General features: G+C 41.3%; 1 protein-coding gene across 7 annotated transcripts in view; it reads right to left on the minus strand.

Moving 5' to 3' along the window:
• Positions 1-25,254, minus strand: part of CP (ceruloplasmin) — a 111,635-nt gene that overhangs the window by 36,319 nt on the left and 50,062 nt on the right. For all 7 annotated transcript variants that reach the window (XM_056564851.1, XM_056564849.1, XM_056564847.1 and 4 more), the window contains 6 exons: positions 18,564-18,714; positions 17,075-17,287; positions 15,149-15,353; positions 13,139-13,278; positions 8,187-8,315; positions 7,444-7,550 (listed from right to left, as the gene is read on the minus strand). In XM_056564851.1, the coding sequence (XP_056420826.1) occupies positions 7,444-7,550; positions 8,187-8,315; positions 13,139-13,278; positions 15,149-15,353; positions 17,075-17,287; positions 18,564-18,714 (945 nt within the window). The remainder of the gene's footprint in view (positions 1-7,443; positions 7,551-8,186; positions 8,316-13,138; positions 13,279-15,148; positions 15,354-17,074; positions 17,288-18,563; positions 18,715-25,254) is intronic.

A 25,254-nucleotide genomic window follows, 5' to 3' on the forward strand; every position in this document is an offset into this window, starting at 1 on the left:
CATACACATCATTCATACATCATACATACAGTACATACACACATCATACATGCACACACATCAACAAAATCTGCTGAAGCAAATATGCAGCAAAAAAAGCACACGTGAATGCACCCTTAGGGTAGGGTCACATGTAACAGATCAATAGTGTATGTTACTCTGCTGATCCATCAATGACCTGACCCTATAGTGTGCCTCAGGCTGTTTTCCCCCCGTGTCCTGCTTGCAGCAGCAATCCGCCTCTCCACGATGTCTCAGACTACACTGCATGTGCCCACGGTGCCTCGCATGTCCCTGTGTGGTTGCTTGTTAGTGGCAGATTGCTGTCGTGAGCAGCACACAGGGGGGAAAACAGCAGGAGGCCCTCTATAGAGTCAAGTCATCGGTGGTTCCGCAGACATGTAACCCTACACTAATGTTAATCTGTACAGGATGATTTATAATAAGAGATGTTTCCACAATATATATATTTTTTTCTCTAACTTAAAGGAGTACTCTAGGATGCTGAAATTTTCAATCAGACTGACGGTAGTAAAATAATAAATATATATACGCACCAGGGGAGCGGCCTCCGCCACGATCCTTTTCCTGGTTGCCGGTGGTCGGTGAGTCACACTGACGCTCAGCCTATCGCCGGCCGAAGGACTTCGCTGCGGATGGTGATTGTCAGTATACCTCACCAATCACTGGCAACAAGGAAAAGGATCGCGGCGGAGGACGATCCCCTGGAGGCACCATGTATGTATATTTATTATTTTACTGCCGGCAGTAAATGAACATTTTTGCATCCTGGAGTACTCCTTTAAGATATTTACTGTAAGCCGGTGTTTTCTAACCATGGCACCTCCAGCTTGTGCAAAACTACAACTCCCAGCATTCCCAGACAGCCTTTGGCTGTCCAGGCATGCTGAGAGTTGTAGTTTTACAACAGCTGGAGGCACCATGGTTGGAAAACACTGGCTTCTGAGGTCAGAGGATGTCACTATGCACAACTACTATGAAGTGAGCGCAGGAGTTCCTGCACTAACTTCATAGTCATGCCGTAAATGAACGGCGCTTCATGCCCCTTTTCTAACCCCCGTCCTCCTTCATGCTCCTTTTTTCCACCCCCCTGACCTCCTTCATGCTCCTTTTTCCAAACCCCCCCCCCCCCTGTCCTCCTCCATGGTCCTTTTCCAACACCCTCCCCTTCTCCATGCTCCTTTTCTAACCCCTGTCCTCCTCCATGCTCCTTTTCCAACATCCTCCCCTTCTCCATTCTCCTTTTTCAGGGGGGTATTGGAAAAGGAGGTCAGAGGGGGATTTATTCATGCTCCTCCCCCCCCCTGTCCTCCTCCATGTTCCTTTTCCAACTCCCCCCCCATCTGTCCTCCATGATCCTTACCCCCCCCTGTCATACTCCATGCCAGTGTTTCCTGAACAGGGTGCCTCCAGCTGTGGCCAAACTACAACTCCCAGCATGCCCAGACAGCCTTTGGCTGTCCAGGCACGCCGGGAGTTGTAGTTTGGCCACAGCTGAAGGCACCCTGTTTGGGAAACACTGCTCCATGCTCTTCTAGCCAGCAAACCCTCCCCCACCACTCTCACCTCTAACCCTCCATCATTCGTTTATAGCCTCGTCCATCTCCACACATTCCGGGGAGGATGCAGCATCTCTAGTCGGCGGCGGGATGTCCTCATCCTCCTGTGCAGCTGGGGCAGGGACTGTGACGTCAGGTGCTTGCATCCGACGTCTGCTGCTCTTAAAGCGGCAGTGTCCCTTCCCCCAGCCAACGTTACTTGGGGCCGGGGGACCGGACTAAATGAGGCTCCCCTTCAGCGCCACCAGAGAAGGGTGTCTCCCGGGGAGCAGAACTGCCAGGGAGCTTTTTAGTTTTTTTTGTAAATATGGCAAGGGGGGCCCTGCGGGCCCCCCTGGCTTAGGGGCCCGGTTGCCATGGCGACCGTTGCGACCTCTATAGCTACGCCACTGTGTACATGCCTTGCACCACTTTATGTATTTCAGACACATTTTTTCACCTAGCTTTCTAGAAGGGCATGGTGGTTTAGCAACTGGGGATGTGCCTTAATCCTTGATCACATGTCTATTCTTTCTGCGGACTCCGGAATCAAGATTTCCACAGCAGAAACATCTGCTGCGGAAATTCTGCCACATATAAGTACAACAGCAAACAAAGTTTTGTATCAATATATCAAGATAGTACAATCAACCTATTGTGTACTCCTACACAAATATCGCAACAGAAAAAGAGAATGGAGACACTTATAATATAAAAATTACATAATTTTATTGAGTATGCATTAAAAAGTTCATTTAAAATCACATATAGGGAGAAGCATCCACAAAGTGGAGAGACAAAGGCATTGCTCACAGACAGATCCACATTAATAAGTTACATAAGGAAAAGTAACATGGTGCATAGTCACACATGTGTGCATTAACAGCACATATATAGGCAAAACAATGCTCTAACTATCATACAGTACAATGCACACAGTGAGGACAATAGGCATACCAAACTGTAACATCCAGTTTCTATCCGGGTCTGCTGGAGCAACGCAGATCCGGATAGGAATCGGATGTTACAGTTTGGTATGCCTATTGTCCTCACTGTGTGCATTGTACTGTATGATAGTTAGTGCATTGTTTTGCCTATATATTTGCTGTTAATGCACACATGTGTGACTATGCACCATGTTACTTTTCCTTATGTAACTTATTAATGTGGATCTGTCTGTGAGCAATGCCTTTGTCTCTCCACTTTGTGGATGCTTCTCCCTATATGTGATTTTAAATTAACTTTTTAATGCATACTCAATAAAATTATGTAATTTTTATATTATAAGTGTCTCCATTCTCTTTTTCTGTTCCGAAATTCTGCCACATGCACAGCAGTATCTCATTAACCTGTTGGGGACGGAGGGAGTATGGATACGCCCTCGCGCCCCTGTACTTAAGGACGGAGGGCGTACCTGTACGCCCTCCGCATTTCCGATCACCGCTCGCTGGGCGGTGATCGGACCGGGATGACTGCTGATATCTATCAGCAGGCATCCCGTGGCAATGCCTAGTGGGGTCCTCAGACACTCCCATGTCGGCGATCGCAGCAAATCACCGGTCAAATCAGACCGGCGATTTGCCGCGATCCGGGCCAATCGGGTCACTGGTGAAACGATCGCCCAGAAAATAAGAGTCATCTGAGCTGTCAGAGACAGCTCCGACCATCCTAAAGGATAGGAGTGAGGTGGCAGTGTTGCCACCCCCTCCTATCCCCTGCCATTGGTCGATCAGGCTGACAACCAATGGCAGTTGGGGGCGGGGAGGTTAAAGTGCATTTCCCCTGCTCTGGCCACCGATCGAAGTCGGGGCAGAGCGGGGGGAGCACTGGCGGCGAGGGGGGAGCATGGCCCGGCTTACGCGGACCGGCAAAGGCGGCGGAGGCGGCATCCTGGAGCAGCGGTGGCGGCATCGACGCAGGAGGAGTGCGGCCGTAAAGTGCGGCGTGGAGAAGGCTGCAGTGAAGATCGCGGTAAGTGATCTTCTCTGTGGCCTTCTAAAAGCTGCAAAACTACAACTCCCAGCATGCCCACGCATGTTGGGGGTTGTAGTTTTGCAACATCTGGAGGGTCACAGTTTGGAGACCACTGTGTAGGGGTCTCAAAACTGTGGTCCTCCAGATGCTGCAAAACTACAACTTTCAGCATGCACTGACTGTCTGGGCATGCTAGGAGTTGTAGTTTTGAAACATCTGAAGTGGCACAGTTTGGAGACCACTATATGGTCTGGACAGTCTGGGCATGCTTGGAGCTGTAGTTTTGCAACATCTGGAGGGCTTCAGTTTGGAGACCACTACTTAGCGGTTTCCAAATTGTTCTTCCCCAGGTTTTGCATAACTACAACTCCTAGCATGCCCAGACTGTCCAGGCATGCTGGGAGTTGTAGTTCTGCAACATCTGAAGGGCCATATATTGCAGAACTACACGCCCACCATCCCTGACTGTCTGGGCATGCTGGGAATTGTAGTTTTGCAACAGCTGTAGGCACACTGGTTGGGAAACACTGAGCTAGAGTCTGTTTCCTAACTCAGTGATTCCAACCTGTGTGCCTCAAGCTGTTGCAAAACTACAACTCCCAGAATGCACTGACAGACCGTGCATTCTGGGAGTTGTAGTTTTGCAACAGCTGGAGGCACACGGGTTGGAATCACTGAGCTAAAGTCTGTTTTCTAACTCAGTGGTTCCCCACCAGTTGTAAAACTACAACTCCCAGCATGTATGGTCTGTCAGTGCATTCTGGGAGTTGTCATTTTGCCACAGCTGAAGGTTTGGGGCGCCACCCCCTCCCATGTGAATGTACAGGGTACATTCACACGACCGGGCTTACAGTGGGTTTCCTTCTACAAGTTGAGCTGCAGCAAATTTTCCGCCGCAGCTCAAACTCCCAGCGGAAAACTTACTGTGAACTCCCTCCTGTGTGAATGTACAATAAAAACACTACACTACCAAATAACAAAAAGTAAAACACTACATATACACCCCCTTACACGTCCCGTCCCCCCCCCCCCCACCACCACCACCAATAAAAATGAAAAACGTCTTATACGGCAGTGTTTCCTAAACGAAGCCTCCAGCTGTTGCAAATCCAAAACTCCCAGTATTGCCAGACAGCCATAGACTGTCCTGGCAGGCTAGGAGTCTTGCAACCACTGGAGGCACCCTGTTTGGGAAACACTGCTGTAGGGTTTTGGTAGAGAAGCCCCATCCTTGTAACCGGGTCCGTCCCTATTGCAAATTCCTTTTTAGGCCTCAAATGCGCATGGCGCTCTCTCACTTCAGAGCCCTGTCGTATTTCAAGGAAACAGTTTAGGGACACATATGGGGTATTTCTGTACTCAGGAGAAATTGCATTACAAATTTTAGTGGGGATTTTTCTCTTTTTACCCCAAAAGGTAAAGTTGGGGGCTACACCAGCATGTTAGTGTACAAAAATTAACATTTTTACAGTAACATGCTGGTGTTGCCCCATACTTTTCATTTTCACAAGAGGTAAAAGGAGAAAAAGACCTCCAAAATTTCTAATGCAATTTCTTCTGAGTACAGAAATACCCCATATGTGTAGGTAAAATGCTCTGCGGGCACGCAAAAAGGCTCAGGAGTGAGAAAGTGCCATGTACATTTGCGGCTTAAATTGGTGATTTGCACAGTGGTGGCTGATCGTTACAGCAGTTCAGACATGAATGCAAGAAAAAAAAAACACCCACATGTGACCCCATTTTGGAAACTACACCCCTACAACCCACAGGTCTTTGACAAATTTTTGTTCAAGTTGGACATGAAAATAAAAATAAAAAATTCCCCCCTGAAATGCTGGTGTTACTCCAAAGTTTTCATTTTCACAAGGGATAATAGGAAAAAAGCCCCCCAAAATTTGTAACCCCATTTCTTCTGAGTATATAAATACCCCATATGTGGATGTAAAGTGCTCTGCAGGCGAACTACAATGCTCAGAAGAGAAGGGGCACCATTGAGCTTTTTGAGAGAGAGTTAGGCTGGAATTGAAGGCTATGTGTGTTTACAAAGCCCCCTTGGTGCCAGAACAGTGGACCCCCTCCACATGTGACCCCATTTTGGAAACTACACCCCTCACAGAATGTAACAAGGGGTGCAGTGAGCATTTATGCCCCACAGGTGTCTGAAAATTTTTTCATTTGCACAGCCCACTGTTCCAAAGATCTGTCAAATGCCAGTGGGGTGTAAATGCTCACTGCACCCCTTATTAAATTCTGTGAGGGGTGTAGTTTCCAAAATAGCATGCCATATGTTTTTTTGTTTTTGTTTACTGTTGTGGCATAATGGGGGCTTCCTAAATGCGACATGCCCCCAAAAACCATGTCAGCATAATTCGCTCTCCAAAAGTCATCAAACACCTGTGGGCTGTTAAGGCTCACTGGAACCCTTGTTACGTACCTTGAGGGTTGCAGTTTCCAAAATAGTATGCCATGTTTTTTTTTTTTTTTTTTTTTTGCTTTTCTGGCACCATAGGGGCTTCCTAAATGTGACATGCCCCCCAAAAACCATTTCAGAAAAACTAACTCTCCAAAATCCCATTGTTGCTCCTTCCCTTCTGAGCCTCTACTGCGCCCGCCAAACACTTGACATACACATATGAGGTATTTCCTTACTCAAGAGAAATTGGGTTGCAAATTTTGGGTTTTTTTTTTCTCCTATTATCTCTTGTAAAAATTCAAAAACTGGGTCTACAAGAACATGCAAGTGTTAAAAATGAAGATTTAGAATGTTCTCCTTCACTTTACTGCTATTTCTGTGAAACACCTAAAGGGTTAACAAACTTTCTGAATGTCATTTTGAATACTTTGAGGGGTTTCAGTTTTTATAATGGGGTCATTTATGGGATATTTCTAATATGAAGGCCCTTCAAATCCACTTCAAAACTGAACTCCGGTTTTGAAAATTTTGTGAAAAATTGGAAAATTGCTGCTGAACTTTGAAGCCCTCTGATGTCTTTCAAAAGTAAAAACATGTCAACTTTATGATGCAAACATAAAGTAGACATATTGTATATGTGAATCAATATATAATTTATTTGGAATGTCTGTTTTCCTTACAAGCAGAGAGCTTCAAAGTTCGAAAAATGCCAAATTTTCTATTTTTTCATCAAATTTTGGAATTTTTCACCAAGAAATTATGCAAGTATCAACAAAAATGTACCACTAACATGAAGTAGAATATGTCATGAAAAAATCTCGGAATCAGAATGAAAAGTAAAAGCATCTCAGAGTTATTAATGCTTAAAGTGACAGTGGTCAGAATTGCAAAAAATGCTCCAGTTCTTAGGGTTATAACGGGCTCCGTCTCCAAGGGGTTAATACCAATGTGATACAATTTATGAACACAATTTATAAACACAGTCTTAGGCTATGTTCACATGATGGAATTTCTGTGCGGAATTCCGCATTAGAATTTAGCATGGAAATAAGATAGAATTTTTGAACACAATTTGTAAACAGAAGAATCTCATTAATATCAATAGGATACAATTTATGAACACAATTTATAAGCATAGCCTTAGGCTATGTTTACACAATGGAATTCCGCATTAGAATACCACAATGAAATTCCTTTGTGTGAACATAGGCTAAGACTGTGTTCCTAAATTTTGCGCTGCTGCTGCATCGGGGTACTGACACCTTTTTACTGCGATTTTATAAAATTGCGGCTAAAATTGTGCAACAACTTTGATCATTTGTGATAAAAACACAGCAAAAATGCAGCAGTACAGTAATGAGTGTATGGCTGAACTTAGTAGTTGCAGGTTTTCTGTGTATTAACAACATGAAATATGACTTGGGTGTTAACTACATGAAACACATTACCAATAGAGCAGAGATTTAAATATAGGAACATGAATGCAAGACAATTTACCTTTATTTGATCAACTGTTGAGTAATAAGCCCAGGTCAAACAATCGTTTTCTTGTCTTTTAGGTCCAGATCTTTCGGGAACTTTCCAAATGTACGTTTCAATATTTCCTTTAAAAAACAGACAAAACTTTTTACACAGTAAAGCAAGGGGTGTACAAGCAGTATATATCTTTCTCAACTACTGTATAGCTACCATATTTTATTGATTTAATATTGTGTATCTTTATTTGTGTGTTCATACCTTTCATTTTTAATATGGTTCTCCTGACAAAAATGAGTTATGAACTTTGTACAGTGATTCTGTCATGTTCTTTACCAATGTACATGCATGTTTGGTTATTTTATACTAACCATGGACACTTGCGGTACACAAGGAGTCACACGTTTCGAGTGTGCGACACCCAAAATGTGTGACTCCTTGTATCCATGGTTTTTATGGAATAAATAGACATATGCACTTAATTTTCTCTGCAGTGGATCTCCATTTCTGAATTATTTACTGAGTAACGTCTAGCACCATAAGGAACACGAAAGGGGCTTTACCCAGGTGAGCTGAAAACCATTACTTATATATATATATACTCATACTTTGCCCCTAGCAACCAATCACAGGTCAGCTTTCATTTTCCAGAGCAATTTGAGAAATGAACACTGAGATGTGATTGGTTGCTATAGGCAAATAAGACAGATTTTGTCTCGCTTAGTTTTTATAAATCTGCCCCATTGTGTGAAAAGTAAACTTACCTGGTTCTGTTGCCTTTACTTCATTATTTTCCAGTTTAACTCCATGTGCATAGATAGAGTATGGTCTACTTGCCTTGTTTTTAAATATAATCTTTATTTTATCACCAACATTTGCTGTTATTAGTGGACCTGTCAAATAAAAGATCAATGTGTAGATTTGTATTGCTATGTGACTACATGTTATATAGTTTAGTATGGTACGATGGTTATTTGCTGTAGTCAGTTTACCACCATATACCAGCTGTAGTTCTGATTCAAAATATGTGAGAAAAATATTGGTGAGATTTTGCCCCAGCAACCAATTACAGCTCATCTTTCCTATCGTAACTTGCTTTGGTAAACTAAAAGCTGAGCAGTGATTGGTTGCTGAGGGCAAAATCTCTCAATTTTTTCTCACATATCTTGATAAATTAGGGCCATTAAAATGTCTGCATACAAAAAAGAGTTTGAAATGTGTATCTTAGGCCTTCCCAGTCATTCACAATGCCGTCCTACAATTCCATATACTGATGGACCTCTGCATCTGGAAGGGTCCTATATTTAATTACTGATTAGCTGATCAGTGGAGCCCTCCAGAGAAGAGCTGAAATTTGTGGGGGAACATAGCAGAAATACCTTGTCTGTTAATACACAATAGGGTATTTTTTCTAAATCATTAAACACAAGTCCAAAGGCATTCGTCCCCCACACCAGTAGTAAAAATGAATTTAAGAAAATACCTGTGCCTTGACATTACTTTGCGATCACAATGAGTGTTATGGGAACCTGTATCCACAGATGCATCAGCCCTTACTAAATAATACAGATAATACCTTAGATGGTAATAGAGCCCCACCTAGTGTTCCCATCAATGCCGTACAGATAAATATTGCTTCCCTAACACAATAATAGTGCCTCTCATTGTGCCACACTCTCAATAGTGCCCCCTTTGTAATCCACAGAGTAATAGTGCTCCCTTTCTGTCCTATTTTTGTAATAAGGCCCTCTACACTGTAATTGTGCCCTCTATAGTCCCACACAGTATTGGTGCTCGCAGAGTGCCTCCCACGCAGCATTTATCCCCCCTTTGTGCACTACACATTAATAGTGGCTTTTTTGAACTCTTTACACACTAATACTGCAACTTTAGTGCTCCTCACAAAGTAATGATGTCCTTTAAGTTTCACCTGCAGAGATATTTGCCGGCATCCAGGTCTAAGTGAAGCATTTTTCTACACCTTTTTTTTTGTGTGCTGGTAATGTGTAGGAGCACCAGATTTATTAAATGGTCACAGAGCATTTGATAAATTTTGTGCAGGTCACATTTTCAGAAATTTCTCTCTTCACACACACACCAAAAAGCTAAGCTAAGTCTGGGCTGGTGTAGTTTTAGAGACCTTTCAGTGGCTTTACACCTTTTTTGTGCCTTTTCACTAAAAGGCACAGTTCATAAAATCCTTCCATATAATGTGTATTGCCAAAATAAGTGGATTGCAACTCAAAATTGGCAGAAATGTGTAAACCAAAAGGCACAAAAAAAAAAACCTGCTTGCACCTTTTTATCACCTTTTCTAGACAAAAAAGGAGTCTAAAGATAATGATAGATGTCGACCATGGTGTTTTCTTACTCCCCCAACCCTACACATAATAGCATCTGCTTAGTGTACCCTAAAAATTAATGGTTTCCCCTTAATGCCTCCTCATGGTATTATCAAGAGGAAAATGGAAAAGGACCTCATTCATCCAGGCGCTGCCGGTTAGGTCATCAGGTGGTGCACAAAATGATGCAATGTATACCTTGGAATATTGTATACACGAAAATGTATTTAAAAAATAATAAACATACAGATTAGGCGTTTCGAGGGTGACTCCCCTCTTCTTCAGATCAGGTGTGCTGTCATACAACAAACAGGTAAGTATTTCTGTGAAAAAAGGGCATCAGAACACCTGAAGGGGCGTGGCCAGGAAGTAGGATGTAACCAAAAAACTAGTGTAAACAGGTAAGGTAAAGATAGAGATGTAAGGGTTAAAATGTTGTTTTAATAACATGAATCATATGTCTAGCTGAAATAGAGCAAAGAAATACTGGAATTATGACTTATAAAAGGGGTGCAGTTGCAGTATCTCTGCAGAGAAAGCAGGCCAATGCGCACGCGCCAGTGTCTCTAAGGACGCGTTGCCAGGGTAAGCGCTTGGCTTTTGCCAAGCCGAGCAGAAAGAGGCACTGGTGCGCATGCGCCATCCCCACTTCTATCTGCAGGAGAAGCTGATCACCGTGAATGCGCCTATGTTTCTAAGGACGCGTTGCTAAGGTGAGCGCTCGGCTTTGCTGGGCCGAACGAGAGGTAATATACAACATTACTGCGAAGCGGAGGGCCGGGACAAGGAAAAAATGCTGTGTCAAAGTCTAAAATAAACAATGTGTGTGTGTGTGTATCTATAGTTATCAGATCTATGTAACTGGCACTCTAGTAAAGTGAATTAGAAAGAATGAAAATATGAATGTAAAGAGCAAAGGGAGTGCATTAAAGCGTGATTCACAAGCTCTATAAGAGTATAGTACCCAACCAGATGAATGAATGTTGGCATTAATAAAGTGCATGAACATAGCGTGCAAAATGCATAGCATATAGAATACACTGATAGAGTGCATAGACATACCATATAAAATATAGAAAAAATAATGCATAGAAATAGCGCATAAAACATGACAATAAAAAAAAAAATATATATATATATATATATATTTACATATCTATATAAAAAATAGCAATAAATGTGAACAATAGGATTATAAAGGATACACATATCAATGTCAAGGCTGCAATGAATAAATAAATATATAATACATATAATAGCAACAAAGGGGCAGCAAATGAGTGAACGGATGACATAAATACAAGGGAGGAAGCTAGAAATTACATCTGATCATCTTGTTTAATCCTGCAGGTATGAGAGTTTTTAATTTATATATCCAAAAATTTTCCCTCTTACGCAACGTAGTAAATCTTTGAGGGTCATCTTTGGGTATCATTTCTATTGGGGTTAAACAAATACATTCAAGGTCCTGTTTATGAAGTTCCGTGAGATGCCTGGAAACACTGTGGAAAAGGAAACCCTTATTTGTATTGCTCCTATGCTTGTTAATCCTTTCTCGGAGACTTCTGGTGGTGCGACCCACATACTGGAGCCAACAGGGGCATTCTAGCAAATAAATAATGTATTGGGAGGCACAGTTTATGTGGGATTTGATCTCGAAGGATTCTCCCGTCTTGTTTGAGGAGAAGGACTTGCATTTATTTACAATATTTACACAACATTTGCATCTTGTGGAAGAGCATTTATATGACTCAATTGAGGATAGAAAAGTCAACTTACTGACTTTCTGGGAGCGCAATCTACAAGGTGCAATAATGTTGCGAAGGGTCCGTCCCCTTCGAAATGTGACTGCGGGTTTGGGTGGGAGAATATCTCGTAGGTAAGGGTCTTTTAAAAGGATAGCCCAATGTCTATGTAGGATTCCCTTAATATGTTTGTTCTCTTTAGTGAAAGTGGTGATAAAGTTTAAAGACCACTTATCACATGTGTCCTCCTTAATAGATTTCCTATTTTCCAGACAATCCTGTTGGGATAATTTTTCTGCCCTCTGAAATGCAGAGTCTATTACATTTTTGGGGTATTTTTTTTTTGCTTTAAATCTTGATTTCAAAATTTTACTCTGTTCGCAGAAGTCTCCAGACGTGGTGCAATTGCGTCGGATGCGTTTGAATTGTCCGAATGACACGTTTGTCAGCCATTTTTTATAGTGGGCACTAGAAAAGTCCAAGTAGCTATTGCTATCCACCTTTTTGAAATAGGGCTTGAAAGAGCCATTGTCATCAATAGAAACAATCACGTCTAAAAATTCTGCGTTATTAGTATAAACTGTATGCGTGAAATTAAGACCAAAAGAGTTGCTATTAATATAAGCTAAAAAGTCGTCTAAAATATCCAGAGGACCTTGGCAGATATAAACTATATCATCGATGTAGCGTTTATAAAAACTTTAATGCGCTCCCTTTGCTCTTTACATTCATATTTTCATTCTTTCTAATTCACTTTACTAGAGTGCCAGTTACATAGATCTGATAACTATAGATACACACACATTGTTTATTTTAGACTTTGACACAGCATTTTTTCCTTGTCCCGGCCCTCCGCTTCGCAGTAATGTTGTATATTACCTCTCGCTCGGCACAGCAAAGCCGAGCGCTCACCTTAGTAATGCTTCCTTGGAAACATAGGCATGTTCGCGGTGATCAGCTTCTCCTGCAGATAGAAGCCGGGATGGCATATGCGCACCAGTGCCTCTTTCCCACTTCCTGCCCACGCCCCCTCAGGTGTTTTGGCGCCCTTTTTTCACATAAATACTTACCTGTTTGTTGTATGACAGCACACCTGATCTGAAGAAGAGGGGAGTCACCCTCGAAACGCGTAATTTGTATGTTTATTATTTTTAAAATAAATTTTCGTGTATACAATATTCCAAGGTATACATTGCATCATTTTGTGCACCACCTGATGACCTAACCGGAAGCGCCTGGATGAATGAGGTTCTTTTCCATTTTCCTTTTAATGACTACGTCAGGACTTATGTGCCTGTGACCTCCGGCTTGCAGCCCCTCTGGACATCAGTAAGTACCCCTATATGGGGTGATATGCGCTACTTCTATTAACATCTGGTGAGCAGCCACCTATAAATGCCGTGGGTTTCCCCACATTTACACTTGCTGTTTGTGTTTAAGGGTAATACACGAGGCGCCGTTCCCCGGTCTTTTTTTCTTTTCTTTTATTTCTCATGGTATTAGGCTCCCTTAGTGTCCTGTCACATTCCACTAATAACATACACTAGGTATGTATAGTGTAGACTGAGATTCTATCAATATAAATGAGGCCAAAAATATTTATATACAATCCAAAGGCATTTTACTTACCTAGAATACCCAAATGCTCTTGGTTTCCTGTTCTTTCCTTTTGTACTGTAAAGGTTTTGTCTGTGTATTCCCGGTATACAGCTTTTTTATATTTTGAACCAATGGAGGTTCGGGTTTTATTTAGAAACACATCTCCTGGACTTTGAAGAACAAAATAATTAGGTAATATAAAAATGTTTTACTGCACATTGGCAAAAGTGACCAACAAATCATGGTCAAATTTACTTTTACAATAAAAGAGAATGTGAGCGGATAGAGCAGTGACTTAATAGTTTGTAGCCATTATTGAAAGTGTTTACTGTTTTTTATACCATAGATAGAAGCCTGGTCTTCCGACCTAAACGTTGTGGCAAAGGAAAAGTAGCGATACTGCTCTCGCCCTCATACCCCAACCTCATATCTCACCCTCATACCCCACAATTTGTGTGGCCCAAGAGTAACGTGATCAAAAAATGTGCCGAAGGTCTGCTAGATTTACATGGCACCTAGGAGTGAGTTAGGGTTGATTCAACTCTACTATGTATTTAGTTGATATACATGTAAAATGTGTACCAAGTTTCATCCAAATATCTTCACCAATTTGAAAATTATGCCGAAACATATTATACAAATTTTACCTATATACTAGCAGAGTACCCGGCATTGCCTGGTCTTCCTACCTAAACCTTGTGAGAGAAGAAAGCAACACATGTGTACGCCCTTGTCCTTGTATCCTGACCTAATATCTCCTCCTCATATCCCATCCTCACATCTCCTCCTCATATCCTGTTCTTATACCCCATCCTCATACCTCATCCTCATATCCTGACCTCATATCCTGTCCTTCCATCCCGTCCTCATATTCTGTCCTCATATCCTGACTCCATAACCAGTCCTCATATCCTGACCCCATATCTAGTCCTTATAGCGTGTCCTCAAGTGGGCTGAGTTGTGGTGAAGAGATTGTAGGCCAAAAATAGACAGGGGTGGCATTGCAGGGGTATGACTTTGTGAGAGGGGATGTAGCTTGTAAGTTGGGCTGATGCAAAAAAAAAGGGTCCAAAATAGAATGGGTGTGGTTTTGCAGGAGGATGCGTAGCTTGCAAGCTGGACCCACACATAATAAAGGGCCAGTAAAAGGAAGGACATGGCTTGTGGGAGGGGCGTGGCTTGCAAGCCGGATATTAGATATTATTATCATGCCGACATTTGTTATTCGAGTTTACAGAGGTTTTTTTTTTCTTCCTTTAAAATGACATGGGAAGAAGATTTTCACCCTATTGATCATGCCCAGTGGTCAAGTATGGTCAATGTACTGGATGTATAATGCAATATGTGTAAAATCAATCAAGCGGGATCTTCTAAATGTGTTTCTGGAATTGCCTAAAACTGGTCCATTACTGGAAAAAAGTGTTGGCTCAAAGTAATCTTGTCTATGCAATATGTATACTATGCCACCCTATAAACTATGTGCTGGTACAGACAAAATATTTACCTGTAGAAGATCCTATAAAAGTAGCTACAGCAAGACCATTATTTATAGCCCAGGCATTAATAGCTCAGCACTGTTTGGTCTCCGCTACACATAGGGAATTTATTATTAATTAACTGGTTGGTTTTCTAGAAAAAGGAGATATATAGAAATTTGGACCAGTTACACAAAAATGTAATTTGTGTAAGCTCTTAAGATTGATTGGATTAACCCTGGATATTATTTGGAATAGGAACCAACATCCTAGTCATAAATAATGTCAGTAAAAATACACCTATGTGAAATTGTTAAAACACTTGTTCCATACTAATATATGCAGTCAGATGATGTTCGTTACACTGTAAAAGAACTCCGTAAGATTGAAAAAAGATTAGCCTCTAAATCTATTATGGCAGCGGGCTGTATGGTTCTCACCTTACCATTTAGATTCATTCCTTTGGACAATGGGTGGGATGGGCAAGGGTTTATCCTTGCCCATCCCTAAAATGTAAAATGTGTTTGGCAGAAGAAGCATGCTTATTTAAGTAGTAAATAATTACCTCTCCTCATGGATTGAATGCCTCTCGTGTTCCCAGGTCCGATTTGGAGAATAGTCCCATTCAACCTCTTCTGCTGCAATGTAATATGTGTGTGTATGGAACATTTCTAGCCGAGGTAACTGTGGACCACATGACTTAACCCTATAGTGCTGTCTCATTCCCCCTTTGTAATGGTCTGTGGTCATACATTCAACATCAAAAACACCTGAGAAGACAAAAATATCCACAAGGGACTTTTTTTTAAGAGGATTGTGAGATTGATGATGAGAAAAGAGGAAAAAATGGAAAGGACAGAAGGCAATAACCTAGCATATTCTTTCAGGGTACTATACCTTTAAACTAAGTTGCATCCAAGGTGAAGTTGTCGAATTACATTATTAGGCTCAATTTCTAACAAAGCAGTGGTGCACTTTGATGTATACAGTATGTTGGAAAAATCTCCTGACATCTAATGCTGATCTGCCCACATACGTTAAGGGTCAAATGCATGCTAAAAGGGTGTCTTTTGAGCTATATTTGATCAGTATATGGTGGTATCTCATACACTCAACTGCATTTTTAAAGTAATTTCAGGCTTAAGAGGTAATGTGCTGTTTTTATTATGCCCCACACTGTAAAATCCTAAACTAGTCACTCAGCTAGTCCTTTTAGTTATAATTCCCCTCTTAAAATTGGTTGTTTGTCTCATAAACAGAAGCAACTATTTTATTGATTCTGGGATTGTGACCAACATACTGCTAAAAATTTTTTACAAAAAAAAAAAAAAAAACAATAGGGAATAATAAAACCTCAGAAAGTGATCATTTTCCTAACAAAGGGTATGCTCACTATGCTCTTTCCTACGACCAATGAGTGCTCTGAAATATCAGCAATACGGCCACAGCGCGGGCAGAAGGAAATGACTGACCGTAGTGCCAAGCTTATTGGTAGTAGGTAAGAGCATCAAGACTGGCTGTGATATGTTTATTGTGAGCTTTTGATATACTGCTATGTCACCTATAAGGACACTGACTATGATGTCATAATGAGGTGGCCATATATGATTGCATGATGCACCAGTCTGTCTATATAGAATAATTTGATTGGTGTGAGAGAAGATGACAGGATTATAACATCGGTATCCAGTAATTGGTCCTTTGAGACATAAGACATATATTCAGACATGTTGAATTTGATTGTTGTGTTTGGACTTTCCAGATTGAATGATGTCATTAACAGAGCAAAAAAATGACCAAACATTCAGGTTGACGACAGCCTTTAGCCCAGACCTCTGAGGACGCTCTGATAAGAGAAACATGTCAGGGGGGGGGGGGGGGGGCTAGATTTGTATATGTGTTAAAGTCTTTAGTTGTCAGAGTACTAAATTATGCTGGTGAACTGCAGCTACCAGAATTATATAACATTATATAAGAGGTCAACGGAGCTGTGCAATAGATAGTAATACTTGTAGCTTTGAGGAGTCATTGCCACAGCCACTGTGCACTACACACTCTAAGGCTATGTTCACACAGCAGAAATTCCCCATATATTTGTAAATTCCATGGCCGCATTAATTTGGCTGGAATTCCGCATTTTTTAATCATTTGCGGAATGTATGCAGGTATTTCTGCATAATTCATGCAGAATTCCGTATGAATGTCAGCAGCAAAAAATTCTGCTGTGTAAATGGGACTGTAGAATCCCATTGAAGTGAATAGGCTTTAAAAACATACAGAATTTCCATGCAAATTTCATTGCGGAAATTCTGCTGTGTGAACAAATCCTAACATGCTAGCAATATAGCTATTTTTAACTATTTTTGTGCCAAATTTAGTAAGAGAATTGAACGTTACGTTTCAGTTTATGACTTGTTAACTTACCTGTGATGCTTCTGGGGAACGATTTGTTTAGTGTGACATATACATGCGCTTACATTCTCTATCTTACCTTCATTGTCGGGGTTCATTATTACTGAGTATGAGATGTGTGGAAATAAGCTTGCTACATCCCTTGTGGTATCGTGGATCTGAATGGTATTTCCTGTAAAGTGTATTCCATGCATATCAACCTCATTGCCTAGACCCAGCATATGCCAACGGATTGAGTCTCCTTTACACATATCTAGACCAGGCTGGTTTCCATACATGTATCCATTGATTGCTGTTTTCAGAGAGAAATATGCATACCACAATTACAAAAAGAAGAGAATATGCCTTTTTAGCATACTTTGCTAAAGTACAATGACAGAAATGAAGATTATACAGGAAGCCAAGCCCTGAACATTAAGATTCAGGGCAAGGAGGGGTGGGAGAAGGAGGAGGCATGCATGCATGCTGCAGCTCAGCACAGCCTCTGCCACTTGATCTTGAAAGGAAACAGCCATCAGCTAATAGGTATCATTTGTTTTATCTTTCTAGATGCCTATGTCTGCAGCTCTGGTCATAATACAGAGCTGATAGTCTCCTTTGATAAGGATCCATATTGCAAACAAAAAATTAATAATAAGCAACCGGTCACTTTTATTTATGCAATTTCTGCATAACTTGCATGAAGAAACCTACATGTGGATTAGTACCATTGAAGGAATGCTGCAAATCCTGCTTTCAAAACAATGGCAAAAATATAAAGCACTTAAGGTCACATCATTTCTCTTCACATTCACAGACATTTCCTCTACTTACATTCACCTGCATGCTATATCACAAGTGTAAGGTAGACCTGTAATTTTTGCTGTTCTGCTACTCACTGGATACTGTAGCATCTGCTACCCAGCATGTGACATAAGGTCCCAAGGGACAGGGAAGATGGCCAAGGAGAGGGAAGATAAACATGTCTTTAGAGCATGGGAGATGATAAATTGGGCATGGTCATGTGACTTCATGAAAGATAGAAAGACAGAAGCATTACAGCTCCAGTCATTTTTAATACAATAAATCATACTGCATTCAAACCATTGGCATTGAATTTTTAAAATTTAGAAAACTCGATGGGGGTCTCAGTGCTCAGACCCCCATCAATATCTGGCTATAGCGAAGAGAAGTTCACGGCTGTACGCTTCACTCCCCTATTCATGCTCATTTCATCTCATTGCAGGAGTCAGGCTCCACAAACTTTTAATATAGCCGGTCTCCTGCAATGAGACATTTTGATCCTCAATCTAAGGAGTGAGGCACACTCCCTACTCAGCACTCATTACAGAAGATGGCTCTATTATAGGCTATGGAGCTTATCTGCAAAGTGGTGGATTGAGCACCCAGCCGGAGAGTGAAGCGCCCGCTTCTCCTGGTTATGTCTAACAGTCGGTGGAGGCCTAAGCCTTTGACATGTCAATTTTTTTTTTTTTTATGACAGTAACGCTTAAAGGTATCCACTCTCTTATCCAGATCTTACTGGAAGCAGGTTACATGCCAAATGTCAGAGCTTAACAAACACTCACAGTGCATCATATTGGATTCCTGAAAATCTGGGTCTTCCTGGTTCACAGTACGGGGGCTGCTTGTGAAAAGCTCTATGTTCTCTGCCAGATACCAGCTCAGATTTTCATCAAATACATAAGGCATCATGAAGTAATTGTGTGCGACTCCTCTCTGCAACCACATGAACATGTCTTTACAATCACATCACATACAAAGTATCAAATATTTTATTAAATATTAACCTACAGGGGAGTTTCCTAGAAATCATAAGGCCTAATAGCAAAACTCAAAATGGGCCCCAAACCCTCCTATGTGGTCTGACAAATTTACTATTACTTTATTAAAGTGGATCTGTCAGCAGAAAAGTAGGGGTGTAAATAAGCCCCTGACTGGAAAGGGCTAGTCATCAGGATTCCGCAATACATTTTATTTATTTCCATAGTCCTCTCCATTCCCGAGATATGTCTTTTTGTTAGTATGTAAATGAGGCCCAAAAGTACAGGGGTGTTCTCCAGTATGACATGATACCTGGTAGGTGCAGCCCATCACCTCTTTATTTAGTGGCTGTCAGTTAAATGGGATAGGCAGATGCCAGCGGGTGTGTGGGCAGTAATGAAGAGGAGATAGGCTGCACTTACTTTGGATCTTCTCCTGCTGGGGAACGTCTCTTGGGCTTTTAAGGATAATTTGTATAATAGCAATTATGCTTAACTCGGTGTTGGAAAAGACTTTGGAGGTGAATAAAATGTATTCTGGAATCATGTGCTTATTTACATCCCTGTTTTTCTGCTCAGAGGTCTGCTGTAAAGGCAATGCCCATTGTAATCTTGTAACACTTTATATGAGTTGGGTTTCTGGTTCTCACATATAGAGCAAACAGTAAATGATAAAACTTTGGATACCTGCAGCTGCAAAAAAAATGTATGCATGTGAACTCCTCCTAAGTGCAGATGTAGGCAAAGAGATGACTTTATCTGTAAACTGGGGAAGCAGTATAATGCCATGTCCCCCCTCACCATGATGGCCTGATAGTCGTTTGATAGTCGGGCAGGCCCTGTACTACCTAATGAAAAGGCCACTGACTGAAGTCCATGGGTGTCAGCAAGGGTTTAACTGTATTCTAGCTCATGCTGCTGACATTTTTAACTCCCTCTTCCTGTTATCCCCCTCTCTTCTGCTCTCTCCACATGCAGCCTATCAGCTACCTTGATCAAATCACTGATATATAGATAAATAATAGCTAGCTCAAACTAACAAAACAAAATCTTAAATAGCTAAAAATATTTCTTTATTACAAATAACTTGTTACAGAATACAGTATGTATAAATCCCCATAAAAACAGTAATTCACAACAATAAACAAAGTGTGATATTTATAGGGACAATCCCCAGTAGTACATCCTAACCCGACGCGTTTCCCCGTAACTGGGTAATTTACAGTAGCATACGGTTCATCAGGGGTAAAAAAGATGGTTGTGGTTGCTTTAAAGCACAAACTTATATGTGAGCAGCATATAAAACATATAAACAAATACAAAGGCAAATACATGAAAAATCATTATTAGACTCTGAGATAATCAAACGGTCTGTTCAGGTTTTGGAGCTGCAAATTGCAGTGATGCATCCTCAGACCTAGAAGAAAGAAAAAGCACAAACAGCAAAAGCAAGCAACAAATACAGCACATAAATAAAGCTAACATACAGGCCACATGAAGTGCAATAGAGGCAGGATGCTGTAAAAAGCTAACGACATAAATGTAACACAGAAGCAGGACAGCATACAAACAGGGCAGCATGTAGAACATACAGATGTCTAAGACCATACGTGACGAATATAATAAGACATAATAGCTATAGTGTGATATAGTACAAATTAAAATGGAAGGATAGCTAGATCTGTAAACCCAAGGACAGAGGAAGTGATAAATGTCCTTTAAATACCTTCATTGTTCTCTCAATACAGTCACAGTAGTCAAGGTATGTTTCTCTTTATAGCTGCTCTCAAAGATATATAGAGTTTGCTACACAAATCAAGATAATAGGGAAATGAGGACTCTAGTAATCTATAGGATAGACATGGTACGTATATAAATATATATATGTGCATACAAATACATGCACATACATATACAAACAAATACAGCTATATACCCATTCCTCAAAATATGTCCTCCAGGGATGTCACTACAGTCAAAGTAGATACATAAGGATACAGCCATCCAACTACGGAGCAAAACTATAAATCAGAACTGTCGCTATGAGGCAACAACAAAAATAATATCCAATATCCCATATCTCTCATAATAAAAAGAATGCCTAAATACAACTTACTTGATACAAATTCAGCGATATAACTTATCAACCAGGCGCATTCAGTTAGCAAAATCCTCCATATCTATTCCTGCTGCTAGTCGTGACCTAGGCTATAATCAATAGGGAATACTATAACACTGCTTACTCCTAATGCCTCTGAAAACACACAAACACATAGTAGATGCGCTCACCTTAATACAGCAACCATTTGAGCACATGACCACCGCTCCTGATACCGAGGGATGTGGTACAGACTGATGGCTAAATCAGTTATATATAGTGTCCTCCATTAACACTATCCACACATGCTGGGGCGGACGCCAACTGCGTCACTTCCGGTCGCACGTGTCAGAAAACCTAATAGTTTTACTGCCTTCATACCATAGGGCCGGTGTAAACCCTGAACTTCCGGGTGGGGCGCATCACACAGTCACGTGATGCGTTCCAATACTCACTTGTCATTGCATTCCACACATACCAATGCGCTAAAATGTGTGGATCGCAGCTATCCAACGGCGCATGCTCAATCTGTCCCAAGCGCTGAAGTGTGAGGGTCGCTAATAAGAAACGCTTGCCCGATGCGTTCCATGCGCTAACGTGTGTGGAACGCTAATATCCAACGGCGCATGCCAGATGCATTCCACACAGAACACTTATATCCAACGGCGCATGCCCGATGCGTTCCACACAGAACCCAATGCGCTCCACATGTAACATATATTAACCCACAAAGAAGGCAATTAATATAATAAAATAAGGGATCAATTATATCTATGCATCCCTGGAGGAACATGTAGGATGGATTATTAAGATCATATTTAATAGATAAGAAAAAGGTAAATGAATAGATATAAACTAGCAATTTGGGACCTCACTACATCCTGAAGGCAGCTATTAAAAATGCATATATCAACCAGGTAAACCTCCCAAATGAGCCCCCCCATATATCAATTGCACATTATGACATACCAAAAATAAGAATATTAACAAATAATCAATCCTATTAGCCATCAGTACTCCTAGTATAAAACAAATCTGTAAAGAAAACGATGCAACTGTAGTTCCGATTTAGGATAAACTACGAACGGGACAATACCCTACTTTTTCCACTCTATAGAGTATATAAAAGGACAACTCACTTAATAAGGGTTCCTAAATTTATATAGGGTAAATGACGAGACAGAGCTATCAATAAACCCCGTCCCCTCATTACCCCCCAAACAAATAGCCAGTGCTAAAGGCAGCTTCCACTATAGACGATAGAGTAGGATACTGAACAGAACCCCACCAATAGTTATATGAAGCAACTAAACATCAATCTTTCATTAATGCCCATAGGGGCCACAGTTTTAAGTCTATGGATCCATTCGGATTCTTTTTGTAAGATTCTCCTGTCCCACTTGCCTTTTCTAGGTGACTTACGAACAACTTCGATAACACAAAAGGTAATCTCACCAGAATTGCCCCCATGCCTCTCCACAACGTGGTTTGCTAAGGGAGTATCCCTTTTATTCTGTATATCGCATATGTGTTCTCTTACACGTTTCTTGAAGGCGTGTTTTGTCTTGCCCACATACTGTAGTGGGCATGTGCAAGTGCAGAGGTAAATCACTCCTTCTGTCTCGCAATTTGCGAAGTCTCGTATGGTATAGATTTTATGTGTGCTCACACTAGTGAACACTTTAGTCCGCTGGACATTTGCACATGCCCTACATTTTCCACATCGGAACGTGCCTAGGGGGCGTCTATCCAGCCATGTGCCCTCCTTCTTCTCCCCCATATAATGACTTCTAACCAGTCTATCACGTAGTGATCTCCCCTTCCTAAATGTAATGGAGGGGTATTCGGTCACCACATCAGATAGGTCACTATCACATAAGAGGATGGGCCAGTATTTACGTAGGATAGCCTGCACTCGTCCCACTTGGTTGTCTCATTTGGTTGCTAGGTATCTTCTTAGGTTTAGGGTTGAGTAGTTCCCTCCTATCGGCTCTAAGGGCTCTCTGATAGGCAGAGGTTAAGGTCTTCCTAGGATAACCTCTTTGGGTAAACCTCTCTCTTAATTCCCTGGCCTGATGTCTAAAGGTACGTTGGGAGGAACAGTTCCGGCGAATTCTTAGGTACTGTCCCGTTGGGATACCCTTTTTCAGGGGTGATGGATGGTAACTTTGCCAACGGAGCAGACTATTCGTAGCCGTAGATTTTCTGTATGTGATTGTTTCCAAATAGCCTCCCTCACCTCTAGTAATCAGAACATCAAGGAAAGATAGTTTATTAGCATCAATTTCATATGTGAAACGTAGGCCTAGGGGGTTAAGATTTAACTGATTCACAAACTCCCTAAAGAGTTCTTCAGTTCCGGACCACACAATGAGCACGTCATCAATATATCTCCCCCAATAGATGATATGTGGGTTCCACCTGCTGTCCTCCTCAGAAAAAACGATGGTACTCTCCCACCAGCCCAGGGTTAAATTAGCATATGAGGGAGCCACTGGGCTCCCCATTGCTGTTCCCCTGAGCTGGTGGTAGTACTTTGAGTCAAACAAAAAATAATTGTGGTTTAACAAAAAATCTAGCAGGAGGATGACGTACTCATTGTGTGTCCGGAACTGAATCCCTCTGGCCTGTAAAAAATATGAGACTGCTCTCAGACCGTCATGATGGTGAATAGAACTGTATAAAGCCTCCACGTCAATTGATGCTAAAAACATGTTAGAATCCAACTGAATCCCATCAATCTTCCTTAGGAGATCGCTAGTATCCCTGATATGTGAGGGAAGGGAAGACACATGGTCCCTCAGAATGCGGTCTAGATAAATCCCCACATTCTGAGTGATAGAATCTACCCCTGACACAATGGGCCGTCCCTTAAGAGGGGACAGCCCCTTGTGTACTTTGGGTAAAACATAAAACGTAGGTATCAAGGGGTCAGTAGGATACATAAACTTAAACTCATTGTGAGAAATCAGAAGTTGTTCCAAACCAAGAATTAATAACTGTTCCAATTTTACACAAAACTCTTTTGTGGGGTCCCTGGGTAAAACCCTATAGGTTTCTCGATCTCTGAGGAGGCACTGTACTACTTCTCTATACTGTGAGGTGTTCATCAACACAAGATTCCCCCCCTTATCGGAGGGTTTGATTGTTATGTTAGAATCTTGTTCAAGATTAGCTAAAGCTCTCAGCTCATTATCAGATAAGTTAGTTTTTAAATTAGGATTTTTAGGAGGAATCCTTTCAAGCTCTGAGGTAACCAAATCTAGAAAGACATCCAAATGTGGGGTATCCATGGGAGGGGGTCCCCGAACACTCTTGGTCTTAAGATCAGTAAAGGGACCCTGACCTAACACTCCTTCTCCTTCTGTCAATAAATTGGTTAGATCTCTCACCCCAGGTAAATCATGTTCACTAATCCCCAATTCTAGACATCTTTCCCTATCAGTATGCTTGAAAAATTTTCTCCATTTTAATTTCCGAATAAAAATGTTAACATCCTTAACCCAGTCGAACGCTTTAAACTGAGTAGTAGGTACGAACCCTAACCCCTTAGACAATACTGCAGTCTCCGAAGATGTAAGGGTTCGAGCTGATAGGTTTATTATTTGGTTTTCGGTGTCCCCACTATATCTACTCTGTCCCTTAGGCCATAGGGGTTCTCCTTTAAAAAAGATGCTGCCGAGGCAGAGGAGGACGGGGTATTGAAAGCCCCACGATTGTTCCCTCTTTTTCCTTTTTGGTGGGTCCATCTCCCCTTTCCACATCCTTTTCCTCTGCCTCTATCACGTCTATTGGAGTTACTCCCTGATTGATAAGTAGAATCCCCTCTTCGCTCGGAGTCCGTAGACTCCAAATCTGAGGTAGAGACCTCTGTACCTACTTCCTCTGTTCTAGTTTTCTCTTGAAAATTAAATGCTCTTTTCTCCCTAAACTCACCCAGGTCACAAACAAATTGCTTATGTTTTCATGTCTTAAGGGAGTTATAGAACTTATCCACTGAGGAATCAAGAAATGCCTCTCTCCTCACGAACTCAGGGTCTGATTTCACCTTAGTGATCTCCTCAATAAGTTCTTTAAGACGCTTATCAGTCTTTTCCAAAGTAACTCTTTCTTCCTCCAACAATAAATTCATAAACCTAAAAGAACTTGCCAAAGCTTCTTGTTCCCACTTCACCAGGAGATTGCCAGACCTAGATCTCTCTGCAGGTACAATGTCCACTCTGAGGCCCTTGGGGATAATATTATTCTTTAGGTAATTTTCCAACGATTTAACCTCCCAAAATGATTTTAGATTGTCCTTATAGAGGCCTCATACACATTTTTAAACATAACCTTCAGAGAAACTGTTGAGCTCTCTTCCCTATCAGTATCCACCTCTGAAAAAACATCAATAGCATC

The sequence above is a fragment of the Hyla sarda genome, chromosome 3, assembly GCF_029499605.1.
Source record: "Hyla sarda isolate aHylSar1 chromosome 3, aHylSar1.hap1, whole genome shotgun sequence".
Classification (NCBI taxonomy): Eukaryota; Metazoa; Chordata; class Amphibia; order Anura; family Hylidae; genus Hyla; species Hyla sarda.